This window comes from Zeus faber, assembly GCF_960531495.2.
Source record: "Zeus faber genome assembly, chromosome: 13".
In the NCBI taxonomy this organism is placed as follows: Eukaryota; Metazoa; Chordata; class Actinopteri; order Zeiformes; family Zeidae; genus Zeus; species Zeus faber.
This window is the reverse complement of record NC_137198.1, coordinates 6065297-6080741: the sequence shown is the minus strand read 5'-3', so window position 1 is coordinate 6080741 and position 15445 is coordinate 6065297. Positions and strand designations below refer to the sequence as shown.

The 15445-nt window shown below is 46.3% G+C and overlaps 1 protein-coding gene across 2 annotated transcripts in view; it reads left to right on the top strand.

The window, feature by feature from the left end:
• The window catches only part of sash1b (SAM and SH3 domain containing 1b), a gene marked incomplete at its 5' end in the record, with an annotated part of 68316 nt that overhangs the window by 52146 nt on the left and 725 nt on the right, over window positions 1-15445 (top strand). For both annotated transcript variants that reach the window (XM_080011746.1, XM_080011747.1), the window contains 14 exons: window positions 204-244; window positions 787-873; window positions 1279-1394; window positions 2183-2287; window positions 4372-4504; window positions 5180-5577; window positions 6442-6516; window positions 6660-6803; window positions 7263-7395; window positions 8574-8743; window positions 10721-10927; window positions 11606-11756; window positions 12573-12704; window positions 14433-15271. In XM_080011746.1, coding sequence (XP_079867872.1) covers window positions 204-244; window positions 787-873; window positions 1279-1394; window positions 2183-2287; window positions 4372-4504; window positions 5180-5577; window positions 6442-6516; window positions 6660-6803; window positions 7263-7395; window positions 8574-8743; window positions 10721-10927; window positions 11606-11756; window positions 12573-12704; window positions 14433-15271 — 2731 coding nt within the window. The remainder of the gene's footprint in view (window positions 1-203; window positions 245-786; window positions 874-1278; window positions 1395-2182; window positions 2288-4371; window positions 4505-5179; window positions 5578-6441; window positions 6517-6659; window positions 6804-7262; window positions 7396-8573; window positions 8744-10720; window positions 10928-11605; window positions 11757-12572; window positions 12705-14432; window positions 15272-15445) is intronic.

The following is a 15445-nucleotide window of genomic DNA, read 5'->3' as shown; positions in this document are numbered from 1 at the left end:
AATGTGTGGTGGAGGAAGGATTGAATAGAGGAATGTGTACATGGAGATGATGGGATAGCAGAAAAATGAAGAAAATGGTGTTGGAAAACAGGTAGAGCACCGTGTTTATCTGACTTGAGTGAACTTATTAACTTATTAAGTTGTTGTTAAAGGTCTGTTAAAGATTTTTTTTTTTTTTTTTTTTTTTTTTTTTTTTTTTTAAGGTTCCCTGTGCACAAGTCCAGCTCCGAGGATGGATCTGGAGGTAAGGAACACTTCCCTCCTAATCCCAGTTTACACACTCTGTCTTTAGATAAGACTTATCAGAGCTGTTCAGATCATATATGTCAATTGGTAAATTGTTATAAAAAGAACAAGCTTTTCATGCATATCTTATTTGTTGTATGCATACCTATTATTGTATAGAATAATAGCATTTATTTTATGAATTATTATGCCTTTTTAAATTAATTGTTTTGAAGGTGAGGTTTTCTTTGCTGCCGTCATAAATATTTTACCAACCTGGTTCATGTTATTCTCTTTAAGACTTAAGAATTAAATACTGATAGAAAGTGAATGTTTTAAAGTATTTTACATTTTACACATTTTCACAGTTTACATTTTTTTGTAGCTAATGGAACTGCATTTTCTTTTAGATATTTGTTTTACTTTTAAATTATATTAAAATGATGATTCTTCTAATTCTAAGTGGATATTTGTCTGTTTTATGATCAACAAGGTGTGTTTAGACTTTTTTTTTTTTTTTTTTTTAATCGTCACATTAAATGACTTTAAACGTTTGCGCAGGGAAATGGGATGGAAAGAGGAAAAACAAGTCTTTTTGGCAGAATTTTCGGAAGTCACAGAAAGGTGTGGTGCGACAGACGACAAAAGGTATGTTTAGTGGGAAAACCAACCAACAGAAATAATTACTGATCAATTTAAAATGGCATCACAGTAAACATAATACTGCCTTGGAAAACTGTCTGCTGAGGGCTCCAATTCCCTTTAAATAATTTTGAGAGAGTTTAGGTTTTTTTTTTACCATGAGCTACATTATTTACCATGTGTATTAACTTTAAAGTGGTAATCCATAAGATTATTTTATTTTTTTTAATCTCATATTTAATACTTTATTTCGCTGGCACCTTATAAGAAACAGTTATTCCATGTATTTTTAATCGTGCGTGTATGCTGTTTTCATTATTGGTGGCGGGGTCCGCCTTCCCCGGCAAGAATGCACCCATCAGGCTGTCGTGGTCCTGTTTGGAAGCCGCTTTTTTTTTTTTCCTCCCTCAGCAGGCGATGACGTCGGTTTCGTGGCCAGTGAGATCACGATGAGCGATGAAGAACGCATCCAGCTGATGATGATGGTGAAGGAGAACATGATCTCCGTGGAGGAGGCGCTGGCTCGGGTACGACCTCGCGCCTCCCAGAATCCTCTCCTTCACGCGGCGTCGTGTGGAATTATACTTTTTTTTTTCAAATAGATTGGCGAATTGGGCGAATAACAAACTGAGTGATGCAAAATGTTGGAATTCTCGGAAGGTGACGCGCTGGCCGAGATTGGGGATCAGAATGTGTTTATTCACTAGAGTGCGTTTTCATGCACGAGGAATTTGTGGCGATTTGTGCATTTTTCCACCCACAGCCAGATATCTAAAATATTTTCATCCGTCATTTTAAAAATGTCAACCTCGAGATTCCGAGTAACATTTATTACAACTTAAAAAGGAAAAAATGCACAATTTTAAAACAGGAAATAAGGTTCAGTAATAACCTTTATAATATTATATATAATATAGAGACTATACAAGTTTATAACTGGTTCAGCCCTATTTATAATATAATGTATGATTATCTATGTTTACTACACTGATTCACACATAGCTGTGTGTGTGTGTGTGTGTGTGTGTGTGTGTGTGTGTGTGTGTGTGTGTGTGTGTGTGTGTGTGTGTGTGTGTGTGTGTGTGTGTGTGTGTGTGTCTGTGTGTGTGAGACAGCATTTTTCCACCACTCGTGTCACCTGTTCCAGGGTCTTTGGTGCGTTATCTAACCCCGACAATGTGTTTCTGTGTCCTGTGCTGACAGGGACATTCTATCTCTCTCTCTCTCTCTCTCTCTCTCCCCCTTACCTCCCTCCCTCCCTCTCTCTCTCCCTCCCCCCCCCCCCCCCCCCCCTCCACCTCCGCTCGCTGCTCAGCTGAAGGAGTTTGAAAGCCAGAACCGTCAGAGCTGCGGGGCTCCGGAGCCCGTGGAGTGGAGCGAGCCGTGCGGCCCCACCGCCAGCGACCCGTTCGGCTGCAACGTGAGTGTGTGGCGTCGGCGTTGTTGTTGTTGTTGTTGTTGTTGCTGCTGAATCACGGCTTTGGCCATGACACACACACACACACACACACACACACAAAAACAAACAAACAAACAAACAAACAAACACACACACACACACACACACACACACACACACACACACACACACACACACATACACGGATGAGGCGTGCCAGGGGCCGCTGGGCTGTTGACGGTGCCACAGTCCGTGTCCCAGCCCTGAACCGGGGCCCCAGTAAGCCCCGCCGCCCGGGCCCTCTCTCCCCATCGCCCGGGACTCCCGTTCCCATTGAGGTTCTGTGAAAGCGCTGACCCCCTCCTCCCCTCCCCCGCCCCTCCTCCCCCATTGTCCTGGGGATTCAGCTCGGAGCCGGTTCTGCAGCACACAGCGCTTTTATGCACGGGGGGCGATTAGGGGGCTCAGGACCAGGACACGGTTTACATATTTGTCTGCCCGGCCTCGCTATTCTGCTCTCTCTCTCTCTCTCCCTCTGTCTCTCTCTCTCTCTACATTCTTGCCATCTCTCCCTACAGGTGTCTGTGTTTTTGCACATATACGTACATACATGTTTAGGTGTGTCCTGTGTATATATAGAATCAGAGAATGAGTTTATTCCACCAGGGACATTGACATATACAAGACATTTGTCAGGGTGAGGCTTTTTTGGGTCGTTTCTCTACAGATGGTTACCATTTAAAATGTCTGAAAAAGAAATGATTACAAATAATACATAAAAAAAAGTCATAAAAAATGCACAATACACAAATAGACAAAAAATACAACACAGAAATAGTCAAATAATATGATATATATATGTAGTGACAATATAAAAAATATTTAATTACAATCAGTTAAAATATCAATATTTACTATTCTCAAAGAGAGACAAGAACATGTGGTAGGATTGTAAAAACTTCTCAACAGCACCAAAGGAAACATCACTTTCAAATAATTTTCATTTAAAAACGGCCATTACTGTATGTAGAACCACATCTTCTATAAACTCCTTCTTTTCACCTCCTTTTAAACTGTATTCTACGACCGCATTCGACTTCTGCTCTGCCCGTCGCTCCCCCCGTGTAGTTGTATGTGTTCTGGGTTATAATATCGCTCACATTTATGGACGGCAGCTTTACCCTACGCCCGTGTTTTACAGGACGAGCGTGGTTGAGCCGCTCATGTTCATATCTGTGGATGGCTTCAGGGGGAATTTCAACAATCCTCCTTTCCCACAGTCAGAGGCATTTTGTGGTCGTTGCCGTGCAGAAAATAGAAGAAAGGTCTGTACGGGGCTGCAGTCGCTCGTGGCTCCTCGGCTTTGAGTGCGGTTTCGTGTACATGCAGCTTCTCTGGCACGAAGGCAACATAAATATCCTTCTCATTTGAAAGAACCGGCCGAGTTGAAACTGGAGGGATGTTTGTGAAAACAGGTCTTGAAACTGGAAATGATCATAGACCGAAGGACAAAAGTTGATCGGTATTTTTTTCTCAAATGTACGTCTGTATTTTTTGTATTTTTGAGCTATTTGCCGTTTATCTACGACGCCCCCCTTATGTAATACTTCCACGGTCGCCGCCAGCAGCATTTCCAGGCAGCCAAGCCGGAGATCCTAAAGCTCTCGTGACAGACCCTTTTTCGGCGATTTTTTTCGATTGTTTACGGTCGTCCGAGCCGAGCCGCCTACGAACCGAGAAATCAAACCGCTCATCCGCATGCGGCCTGTTAAGTGACTTATTTGAACCTTCTTATCATCGTTTTCGGGTGGAGGAGAAAGAGCCCCACCTTCAGATCTCTCATTTAAGAGGCCGCTGTGTTCACTGCAATTGACGCCAGTGCCTGATGGTGTCAGAGCAGCGTTGTACATGCACTGGTCCCCACCCCCGTTTCCCATTTGGAGAAAGATTGAGGGCTGGGGGCTCAGGACGCAAAGTATCTTGGAGGTGGCTTTTAAGCGCCGACCGTGTCGGTGCAGCGCGCGGTACTGGACCCGCCGTTCCCGTGTCAAACGGATGTCGTCATCACGCCCCGGTGGACTGAGCGCTCTTCTTCTTTGCCGCAGCCGTGCGACCTTTCAGACGCCGAGCAGGAGGAGAGCGCGACGTTCCGGCGGCTGCACAAACTGGTGAACTCCACCCGCAAGGTGAAGAAGAAGCTGATCAGGATCGACGAGTCCAAGAAGCCGGGATCAGAAGGTAACGTGACGTGTGTTCCCCTTCCCGACGCCACCGCTGATGATGATGTACGATTAACCACACTTTATCACAGAGTTTTCACACAGTGAATATCAGAGATCATACATGTCGACATTGCGTTTGTACCTTTTATCATTTCAAATGGATGCTGCGTTCAGCGGACGCTGGGAAATCTGACATTCCGACTCGGTGGTCCCCACCTCAGAGCGAGACGCGTTGCCAACGCCTCTGTTCGGGTGAACATGGACGCCCTCAGTCAGTCGGTGTTTGTTTGGCAAACTTTTTGAACCCCGCAGCATCCGTGCAGGAGATAGAACGACCGAGCGACTTTGGTCTAAGGTAGTTTATGTTCTCGAATCAAAAACCTACGCAGAGGGGATGTTGTTTCACCGCTTACGTCGACTGGTCGGGTCGTTTCTATATAGAGCCGGGCCCCGGGCAAAAATTCGGACTCGGAATTCTAATTGAAATGGCTGTTTCCTCTGTACTGGTAGGGTCAGAGTTTCCCGAGTTCCGACTTCAATCCACTACGGCGTCATATGTGGATGAACTGAGCGCATTTTGTGCTTGCAGTTGTTTTCTCGTTTTCAAGTCAGTTTCATTTATAAAGAAAAAGCTTCCATGATGTCGCATACTTGTTGCAACATTTCCACTCGGCGTTCCTTCCACCCTCAGAGTCTCTGACCCCGGACGGGCCCCCCGACGCGGACCCTGGCTCCCCGCTCTACGCCGACGTGCAGAAGAAGCCCGCGCTGTGTCCCGTGGAGTCGCTGGCGGCGGCGCTGCAGGAGCAGCTCTGCTACGACCGCGACTCCGACAGCCTGAGCACGTCGCCCTCCTCCGGCAGCCTGGACACCTGCGGCAGCCACAAGCTCTTCAGGGCCTTCGGCAAGCCCGGCGGGGGTCCCGGGCCCCCGGACAAGGGTCTGGGGGGCGGGGGGGCCGGCGGCAGCTGCAGCGCGTCCTCGCTGTCGGAGATGGACGCCGGCGGCGACAGGGAGCAGAAGATCGCGCGCTCGGTGACGGACGGGGAGCTGCGACGCCGAGCGCTGAGTCCGCTCAGCCTCCCCGGGGTGCGTTTGATTTTCTGGAAAGTCGATGTTTCGGTGACACGGTGTTGAAGGAAAACTCCTTAAATGTTTTTTTGTTGTTTTTTTTTACCTTAGCCTTGTTCTTTTATCAATGGGAGTCAACTCTTGTGGTTGGGAGCATTCACGACCATGTTCTTCGGCGACCCCTCTTATATACACCAAAACGACTGGAAAAGCCAAATGAAAAGCAACTACGTGTGATTTTGAAACATCAGCTGAGTTAAAAAAAAATGAAAGTCTCAATTACAGTAAAGGATTCTGCCAATCACTCAGGTTGACTCCCAATGATCCCAATGACCCTGATATAAAGATGGAAAAAAGTTTAAAAAGGTTGAAGTTAAATATATCAGAATTGTCCTTGAAATCATTAGTATGTACAGTATATTTATATGGGTGTGATTCCAAGCTCAGTACGGACAAATTTCCACTACGCAATGAGAAAACAAGAGCCCTCTATCCATATCCAACCTGTCAGAGATGTTCCAAAACATTATTTTGTCCTTTTTGATAAACAGAGGGATGTTGAATGTGTGGAGATCATTACATCCTAATCCACTCCAACGAATACGCTAATGCTAGACCATCAGTTGAGGCGTTTTGACTCCCTGTTGTTGCTTGGCTCCCTCCCCCTGTGTGCAAGGTGTCCTTGGCCTCCGTGTGGGTGCTCAGTGTGATCTGTGCATTCCGAATCCTCGGCAAGGGGGCAAAACGGAGTCGTCCCCGAAACGTCCCGGACTCGACTGACTTGACGCCGATGTGTGATGAGATGCTCGTGGCTGGTGTGAAGTGAGAATGCGGATGGTTTTTCCCGCCGCGTGTCTAACCGAGGCGCCGTGTGATTCACAGAGAACTTGTAGTTTCGGAGGATTTGATCTGACAAACCGCTCGCTGCACTCTGCGCACTGCGACTGCGACGGCTTGGTGAGAACCTCTGTCTGAATAAAAAAAAAATGAGTCATACTCCACAATGTTAGAGCTGGGTTTGACCGGACGAAAAAGAGCGTTTTGAAGGAATAAAAGTCTGTCTTTTTTTTTTCCCATCTGTTCTTTTTTTCGACAATTAGAACAAAGGCGGAGGAGGCGCCGTGAGGGACGCGGTCAAGTCCCCGTCGTTGTCTCGGATTTCCCTGGGGAAGAAAGTGAAGTCGGTGCGCGACACCATGAGGAAGCGAATCTCCAAGAGATACCAGTGTTCCCTGTCCGAGCAGGCACGTTGCGGCCGTCCTCTGCCCGCTCCATCGTAAAAACCTGGACTTTACCGTTGGAACTGAATTTATTCTTATTTTTATTTGTTTTTCTCTTTGTGGTCGTCCTGACCTGCACTACTGCTTTGTTCCACATCTGCACAAATGGAACTTAAAGAATTTACACAAAAACACACCTGGAAAGTGCCCCGCTGTCAATATCAGTGTAACATGCGGTAGTTTTACACTCCCTCCTTTTCCAAACTTCACTGACAGAAGCCGACCAGTACCCTAACCTTTCTGACGGTTTGGGGATTTTATTTATATTTCGTCTTTGTTTGGATATTTTGAGGACCTGTTCCTCTTCTGGGAACCTGTGATTTAATTGGGATTTGTAAAGACGTGTTTGAGTAAACAAGGACGACATGACCTCCCCGGCCGTCGTGACAGTTTCTCTCTCTCTCTCTCTCTCTCTCTCTTCAGTCCAGTCCAGGCCGCACATCAAGCTGCCCTCAGTCGCCGCTCACGGACTGTGACTCACCAGAAAAAGCCAAACTGAAGCCAGGAGGCTCGGTGGAGAGTCTGAGGAGCTCCCTGAGCGGGCAGAGCTCAATGAGTAAGTGTGTGTGTGTGTGTGTCTGTGTCTGTGTGTGTGTGTGTGTGTGTGTGTGTGTGTGTGTGTGTGTGTGTGTGTGTGTGTGTGTGTGTGTGTGTGTGTGTGTGTGTGTGTGTGTGTGTGTGTGTGTGCACGCGCTGGACCCGGCTGGAGCCGTGTGAAGTATGAAGCATTCTTCTGGTTTGTTGTTTTAAACAAACCTCAGGGAGCCAAATGTCTAAAGTTTGGTTCACCAGCGCAGGACGTCCAGGTGGTCTCAGACGAGGGTTTCAAGTTGTACATTTGATTGAGTTTGAAGTCTCCTGGTGTTTTTATGGTATTTGTTACGGGAGGACACGACATCAGGAATATCTGCTTCAGTCCGGGAGGGAAAAAATGTTTTGAATACAACAGTAAAAATGAGAATGCTTCGCTAACAATGGGAAAAGGATCTCCAGTGGACGTTATAATCCCAGCAGCGTTGCTGCAGACTCCTCCGTACGGTAATATGAGCAGAGAACGAGAAGAATATTTGGCAGAATCGCTGAACTGTTGGGAGACAAAAGGGGAAAAGCAAAAGCAGACTTCTTCAAAGGCTGGAATTATTTAGATTATCCGCCTCTACATCCAACGTAGAAAGAGAATCTGCCTCCTTTAAGGGGAACCACCACGTTTAAGGGGCATGTGAGATCTACGTATCCCCCAATACGCAAACACCAAATGTGGGAACATTCGCAGTGAACTTAACTGATTCCATATAATGAAGTTTGTTTTTCACAGTCGTGGGAAAACCTCGTGCTCTGGTCCTTTAGCCTAAACAATCGCCAGAATAATTCAACATCTCCAGTTGAGTCACGTCCGGAGTCTTGTTTACGGGCGCGTGAACGCAAGCCCGCTCGCAGTCTCAACACGCAACGTCCCGCTCCAGTCAGACCCTGACTTCTTCTTCTTCTTCTTCTTCTTCTTCTTCTTCTTCTTCTTCTTCTTCTTCTTCTTCTTCTTCTTCTTCTTCTTCTTCTTCTTCTTCTTCTTCTTCTTCTTCTTCTTCTTCTTCTTCTTCTTCTTCTTCTTCTTCTTCTTCTTCTTCTTCTTCTTCTTCTTCTTCTCCTCCTCCTCCTCCTCCTCCTCCTCCTCCTCCTCCTCCTCCTCCTCCTCCTCCTCCTCCTCCTCCTCCTCCTCCTCCTCCTCCTCCTGTCCAGGCGGTCAGACGGTCGGCACCACCGACTCGTCCAACAGCAACAGAGAGAGTGTCAAGTCGGAGGACGGCGAGGAGGACGAGCTGCCGTACCGGGGGCCCTTCTGCGGGCGCGCTCACGTGCACACGGATTTCACCCCGAGTCCCTACGACACCGACTCCCTCAAACTGAAGGTGCGCTTCACCGCTCAATAACGGCAACAAAAATTCAGACATTTGTATTGGTCATTATTGGATAATTATAGTAAAATATATTATTGTGGGTTTTTTTAATTTAATATTAACATCAACATATATGATAAGTCAGAAAACATAAGCTAGCTGGGGTAGTACATTATTATAAGCAGCCGAAAGTAAAGTAAATAAATAAGTAAATTATTATCATTAAATAGCTCTTTTATTTGAATAAAAACTATAAACACATAAAAAAAAACCCTAATTATTGATTTCATTAAACAATCAAAAGACAGAACATACGCCAGCTGGCGTAGTACATTATTATAGGCAGCGCTAATTAAAGTAAGTAAATTATTATGATTAAATATCTAAATTATTTGAATAAAAACTATAAACACATTGAAAAATCACTTATCATTAATTTCATTAATCAATCAAAAGAGAAATATAAGCCAGCTGGGGTGGTAAATTATTTGTCTATTCATTTAGTTTATTATCATTAATTATTATTATTATTATTATTATTATTATTATTAATAATAATAATAATAATAATAATAATAATAATAATAATAATAATAATAATAATAATAAATCTAGCTGCAGCAATACACAGGGTCCATTATCGACACCAATTTCAAATTTTCGAGTCCCGTACCAGAACATAGCATCAGTTCAGTTCATGATGTTGCTCGGCTTTACAGCATTTCAGCATTACATCTAAAATCAGTTACAATTTTCAGAGTTTCTTTTGAATGCAGCATCGGCTGATGTAATGACGCGGTGGCGCAAGGTTGCTGAGTCCTGGTGACACGCGGAATTACATACACAGAGAAGGAGGCTGTCTACTCCCTGGAGTCCACAGAGTCCTGCCTCGCGCTGTCTCTGTGGAAGGAAATCACGCCGCGTGGAAGTTCCCAGCAACACGGTTCCATTCAAACGGACTGAACACTGCACGTCCCTCAGACATTTCATCCACTTTTTAAACCTTTGGAATAAAATAAAACGGACACGATTTGGACCCGTTGCTCTGGAGCTGCAAGCGAGCGTTTGTGTGAGGACACAAACACGGAATATGTTTTGGACTCCTACAGTTTGTTGGCCGGGTTTTATGGAACAGAATGCGTTTGTATTTCGGAAAAAGGCAGAAGTGATAAAATATCAAACGATAAGCCACACACACCCACACACATATACAGTTTACACAAACCAAACACTTGTGTGTGACGGGAACAGGGAACAGGAACCCTGGCCCCGCACCGCCCCCCGTCGACAGGTTGCCCAGAGCAGCATGTGCCCTTTATTTATTTACTTTTTTGAGCACCTGTCCCTCTTAACGTCTCTGCAGGGCCTCCCACGCGGCTCGCACGGTGTGAATGTGCGTTCGTAGCCACGACCTGCAGTAATATAGCACGTTGGATGATGATGTCACAAAGCCTCTTACTCCAGAAACTCGCCTCGCTGCACCACCCGACCGGAGGTTCTGCGACCACGGCGCGTGGGCGATGCGCCAACCTTCGGCCACTTCCGCTCAAATGTCATGGGTTTTTCACTAATTCCTGCTCCGTATGTGGATGGATGTGGATGAAACTTAAGCGGCCAGATGTCTGAGACGTCCCGGTTCTAACGAGACCTCAACCGTGTCCGTAGCTCCAGGGGTTGACGTGTTCCAGACACTTTTAGCCCGAAAAATGCCAATAATAATAATAATAATACTCAAATAAATAAGTTATTATTACATATCTCACTTACTGTATTAAAAAACTAAACAGAAATAGAAATAGATAAATAGAAATAAATAAAAATAGAAAATAATTTAAGTTAAACAGTTAAAACACAGAACACAGCTGGCGTAGTTGATTATTGTGATTATTTGTAAATTACTATTAATCGATAATCACAAGCTGAAAATCGCCGTCGGGCCACGGTAAAAAAGATGGATCAATTGAAACCACACATTCCCTCGTGTTTCAGAGCGGAGACGTCATCGACATCATCAGCAAGCCGCCCATGGGCACCTGGATGGGGCTGCTGAACGGCAAAGTGGGAACCTTCAAGTTCATCTACGTGGACGTGCTGAGCGAGGAGGAGGCCAAGCCCAAGAAGACACGGAGGAGGAGGAGAGGACGTCAGCCCAAACCCACCTCGGTGGAGGAGCTGCTGGACCGCATCAACCTGAAGGTAACCATGGAAACCACGGAAACAACCAGCGTTGACGACCCTTTTTCCGCTGTCCTAACCCATCCTAAATGCCGCCTGCGGTCGAAACTCTCCTGTCATGTTAAACTCCTCCGATTGTTCTTATTCAAACCATTTATGAAGAACTGCCTCTCAATATTAAATAGTGCAAGTTTCAAATAGATTTCTGTTTGAATATTTTATTCTAGTGCAGCGGTTCCCAACCTTTTTTTGCCCCGCTTCAGAATCTCGAAAATGTTTTCGTAACGCAACGCAGGGGGGGCGGGCGCTTCCTGACAAGATTGTTTTAACCAGAAAAGGAGTGCTACACAGCAAACACGGCATCTTTTGAGTTTATATAAAAAAAAAATACATTGAAATTAGTTTTAAAACATTACGAAAAATATCACAACATTTATTTCTAGCTGCCAAAAGAATCATTTAAATCAGTGTTGTGCCAACGGTTCGGCAGCTCAGCCGGCGGTGCCCTCGTGGACCACCGGGGGGGGGGGGGGGGGGGGGGTGCAGGCCCACAGGTTGAAAACAGCCCTTCCAGCGCAACATAATAGTTAGAATAGAATAGTTTTTGTGACGTTGCGTTTGTTTCGCGACCTCCTCCTCCTCCTCCTCCTCCTCCTCCTCCTCCTCCTCCTCCTCCTCCTCCTCCTCCTCCCGCCGCAGGAACACCTTCCCACGTTCCTCTTCAACGGCTACGAGGACCTGGACACCTTCAAGCTGCTGGAGGAGGAGGACCTGGACGAGCTGAACATCAGAGACGCGCAGCACCGGGCCGTGCTGCTCACCGCCGTGGAGCTGCTGCAGGAGTACGACGGTGGGTGGAGACGCGGCGTGGGCGCGGTGCAGCCGCAACGGGAAACAAACGGGGGGAGCGCAGCTCGTGCGTTTACCTTGCACCGGGGTCGGGTTTCGAGTTTTCTCGTCACCGGTCAGCCGCTCACATTTTCGGATTTGGAAATTTGGAAAACGTGGCGGAAGAGATGCCTCAAAAATGATCCCCTGGTCCCACTGAGGACACCTTTGTTAAAGGTACTTCATTTTGCCATGTTTTGTATTTGTTATTTCATTTGAAAAGGCCGTAAAGCCATTGTTTTAGTTAATAGTTGGTTAAAAGTTTGTTTTAAATGTGCAGTGTGTAAATTTTATGGAGCAGACTTGGTAGAAATGGAATATAATATTCATAAGTATATAATAGGCATCAGTATGTAAAGTAAGCGAATAAGTGAATTATCATTAAATATCTAATTTAGTTGAATAAAAACTATAAATACATAAAAAACGAATTATTAATTTCATTAAACAAACAAAAGACATAAATACGAATAAGAAATAACTAAATAATAATTGTTTAGTTTTCTTTACCTTTGGATGAGCCCTTTAGATCTACATGGGTAGCAGGTCCCCTTCCACGGAGGCCGCCATGTCGCACCACCATGTTTCTACAGTAGCCCAGAACGGACAAACCAAATACTGGCTTTAGAGAGGGCCACCGTAGCTTCTCCCACGTCATGGGAAAGGGAGGGGCGAGAGGGGGGGCCGGGTGTTCAGTTTCACACACACACACACACACACACACACACAAATCAACGGTGTAACGCCTGCCCCCTGCTGGTGGCGTCGTGTCCTGCAGGCAGCAGCGATCCAGACCGAAGCGGCCAGTCCGGAGGCTCCCAGGAGAAGCTGCTCCAGGACAGGCGTGGCCAATTGGGGGATTCCCCGCGGGACTCGGGCTGCTACGAGAGCAACGAGAACCTGGAGAATGGTAATGACAGCCTGAGCCGCCTGTGACCGCCGCCCCATCCCTTCACGCCCAGAGACCCGCCTGGGTCTTGACTCCTTGGCTTCTTCATGCTTGAGCATCACCAACCACCAAAAAAAAACAAAACCTCCGCTTTCCATGCTCTCCTCCGACAGACTTTGCTGTTTTCTCATTTATCTACGGCGCTAAATATCTTCCTGGCTCCTTTTTTTTTTTTTTTTTTCCTTCTTCTTCTTCTTCCCCTTCCTCCAGTCATACTGTATTCTGTCCACCGAAACATCAAATGATCCCTTCCAGTGCATTTGAAACACCATTGCCTTTCTTTGCGAGAGCGACTCTCTCATGGCTCTCGATGCAGGGGGGTGTGCCGAAGTCACTCCACTCGCAGCCACCACCATCGAAGTTTACTCACATCGTTTTCTACCGGACGAGCCGCCTCGGAGCGCCTTCCCGGCAGAGCCGTGCGGCTCACACGTAGCTTTGCTTGCGGTTCCACTCGAAACAGGGTTGAGTTGCGAAGCGCGCGCACGGCGGTTTTGGGTTACCGCTGATCCGAACGCGTGAGAAGGTTTAAAAAAAACAAAACAAAAAAACAAAAAAAAAACAAGAATGCCCCCAGAGGTTTAGGTTTATATTTACTGTGAAAGCTTGCTTCAATCATAACTTTATCAGTCTTATCGTGGTTCTTTGCATTGGTGTGAGAAAATTGTCTAAAACATAATGGGTTGTGCTTTACCGTGTGTTTGGAGGCTCTTGTGAATGTCTGGAGGCCGTGCGGCACGAGCATGATGTCAGAGCGACCTGGTTTACACATGTATATTTCTCTCAAGATTCTGCTGTGTTTTTGTGTGTTATATTTTTCTAGATCAACTGTATTATAATGTTGCACAAGATATTATTATGTGCCTGAAGACTGCAAAATGCAGATGAATATTGAAAAAGATATTACTGAATGGTTTAGTTCTAATTGTTAAAGTATGGCATTTTGTATAATTGTAAGTTCACTTTCAAAGCATAGTGAGGGGGATATCTTAAAAAAAATAAATTATATATATAAAAATCGAAGCGATGGATTATCGCTAAAGGTCAACGGTCAGCCAACACTAATACACCTCATGGAAGTGACACAGGTTTCGCTTTTTCAGGCCTTGGTCACACTTTTCACTGGAGTGCAGCTCAGTTTGGCCGCACGACGCAAACCCTTTTGGATTGGTTGGATCTCCTATTCCTGGAAAATATTAAAATTGGTGACAAACAAATGGCGTAGCGTGTTCCTTTTCCCCGGCTTCAAAATTGATATTTAATTTGTAACCCGGCAAGCATGCGGGCTCCTCGCACAATAAGAGCTCTTCCACCTGGGGAGGAGGCCCGGCCGTGCATGACCTAATGCAACGTGTCTGAAGTCTGCTTCTGTCACGGCGTATGAGTAATAAATTGCTGACTGCTTTACTTGACTTGCCTGCTTCTTTATTTCCCGACCTCCTTTCTTTCATTCCCCATTCATTTTTCACTGGACATTCATGTGTTATTCATCGAGCATTAACATTGCATTTTTTTTTTTTTTTAATCTTTTCACAAAAAAACATTTTCTGGGCATCCGTTACCCTTTCCAGCATTCGCAAAACCGCCTTTCTCCCTTTTCCTTCCACTGGTAAAAGGCATCCAGTTGATGGTACAAAAGGTTGAAAATAAATATGCATGACCAGCACACACTGCACTTGTTTATTTCAGGAAGGGACAAAAAGACAGCTTCCTCCATCAGCAGGTCCTCCTCTGGGTTTGAGTCCAACCACCTTCCGTCCCCGGAACACCCTTCCCACCAGCGGATCCTGCACTCTGCCTCCATCAGTAAAACCGTTCTCCAGGGTGTTCCTGGACACCCACCGCACATCCTTCAATCCCTAAAACCCACCCAGGGAAGCCCGGGTCTCCTAACCCCAAAGAGGCTCAACCCGGCCCACAGAAGGCTAGTGAGGAGTTGGAGCTGCGAGGCGCTGGGGGCCCTTAATGAGGAGCCAGGCCTGCCGGGGCGCTGGGTCTCCCTGGGGGGCCTTCGGCGAGAGCCGGGAAACCTGAAGACACAACTCCACCATGCTGAGGACTCCAAGCCGAAGGAGAGCAAGGAGCCCGTGTGCAATCCTCAGAGGCCTTCGGGGGGAAGTTCTCCTCCTTTTCAGCCATCGATCGCAGCGTTGATTCCCGCGTCTGGTGATCGGAGCACGGACGCTGAGGGTGTTTTGGTCACCCCTCCCGCGCCACTCAAACCGGGCCATACAGGCCTAGGAAGGCAAATCGGCCTCCCTGCATCTACTCGGTTCTCTGAAAACCCCTGCGCTGAGCCATCACCCGGGGAAAAAGACACGGACGTCTCCTGCGCACGCACCCCCGTGGACTCTGGCTGTGTGGAGGATTTTAGAGTCCCGGCGGCGGTGGACAACCCGAAGACGCACCAGTCGCAGGGGACGGGAATGAGGAAAATCCAGGCAAAGTCTTTGGACCTTGAGTCGGTCCTGGAAGAGAAGCTCCAACTGCAGGGCGTCGACCTGACGACCGAGCCCTTCTCTGACAAGGTGAAATGAGATTTTAAATCTCTTGTCCTTTGTAGGTTCAATGGGTTTTATGGAAAGCAACCTATTTTTCAGATGGATTATTACATTAAAATGTAAACAAAATATGCGGGAAGGTCTTGTTTGGTCTGCTAGAGGATGAGCCACTTAATTCAAGTTCTTAATTTTGTATTGGCA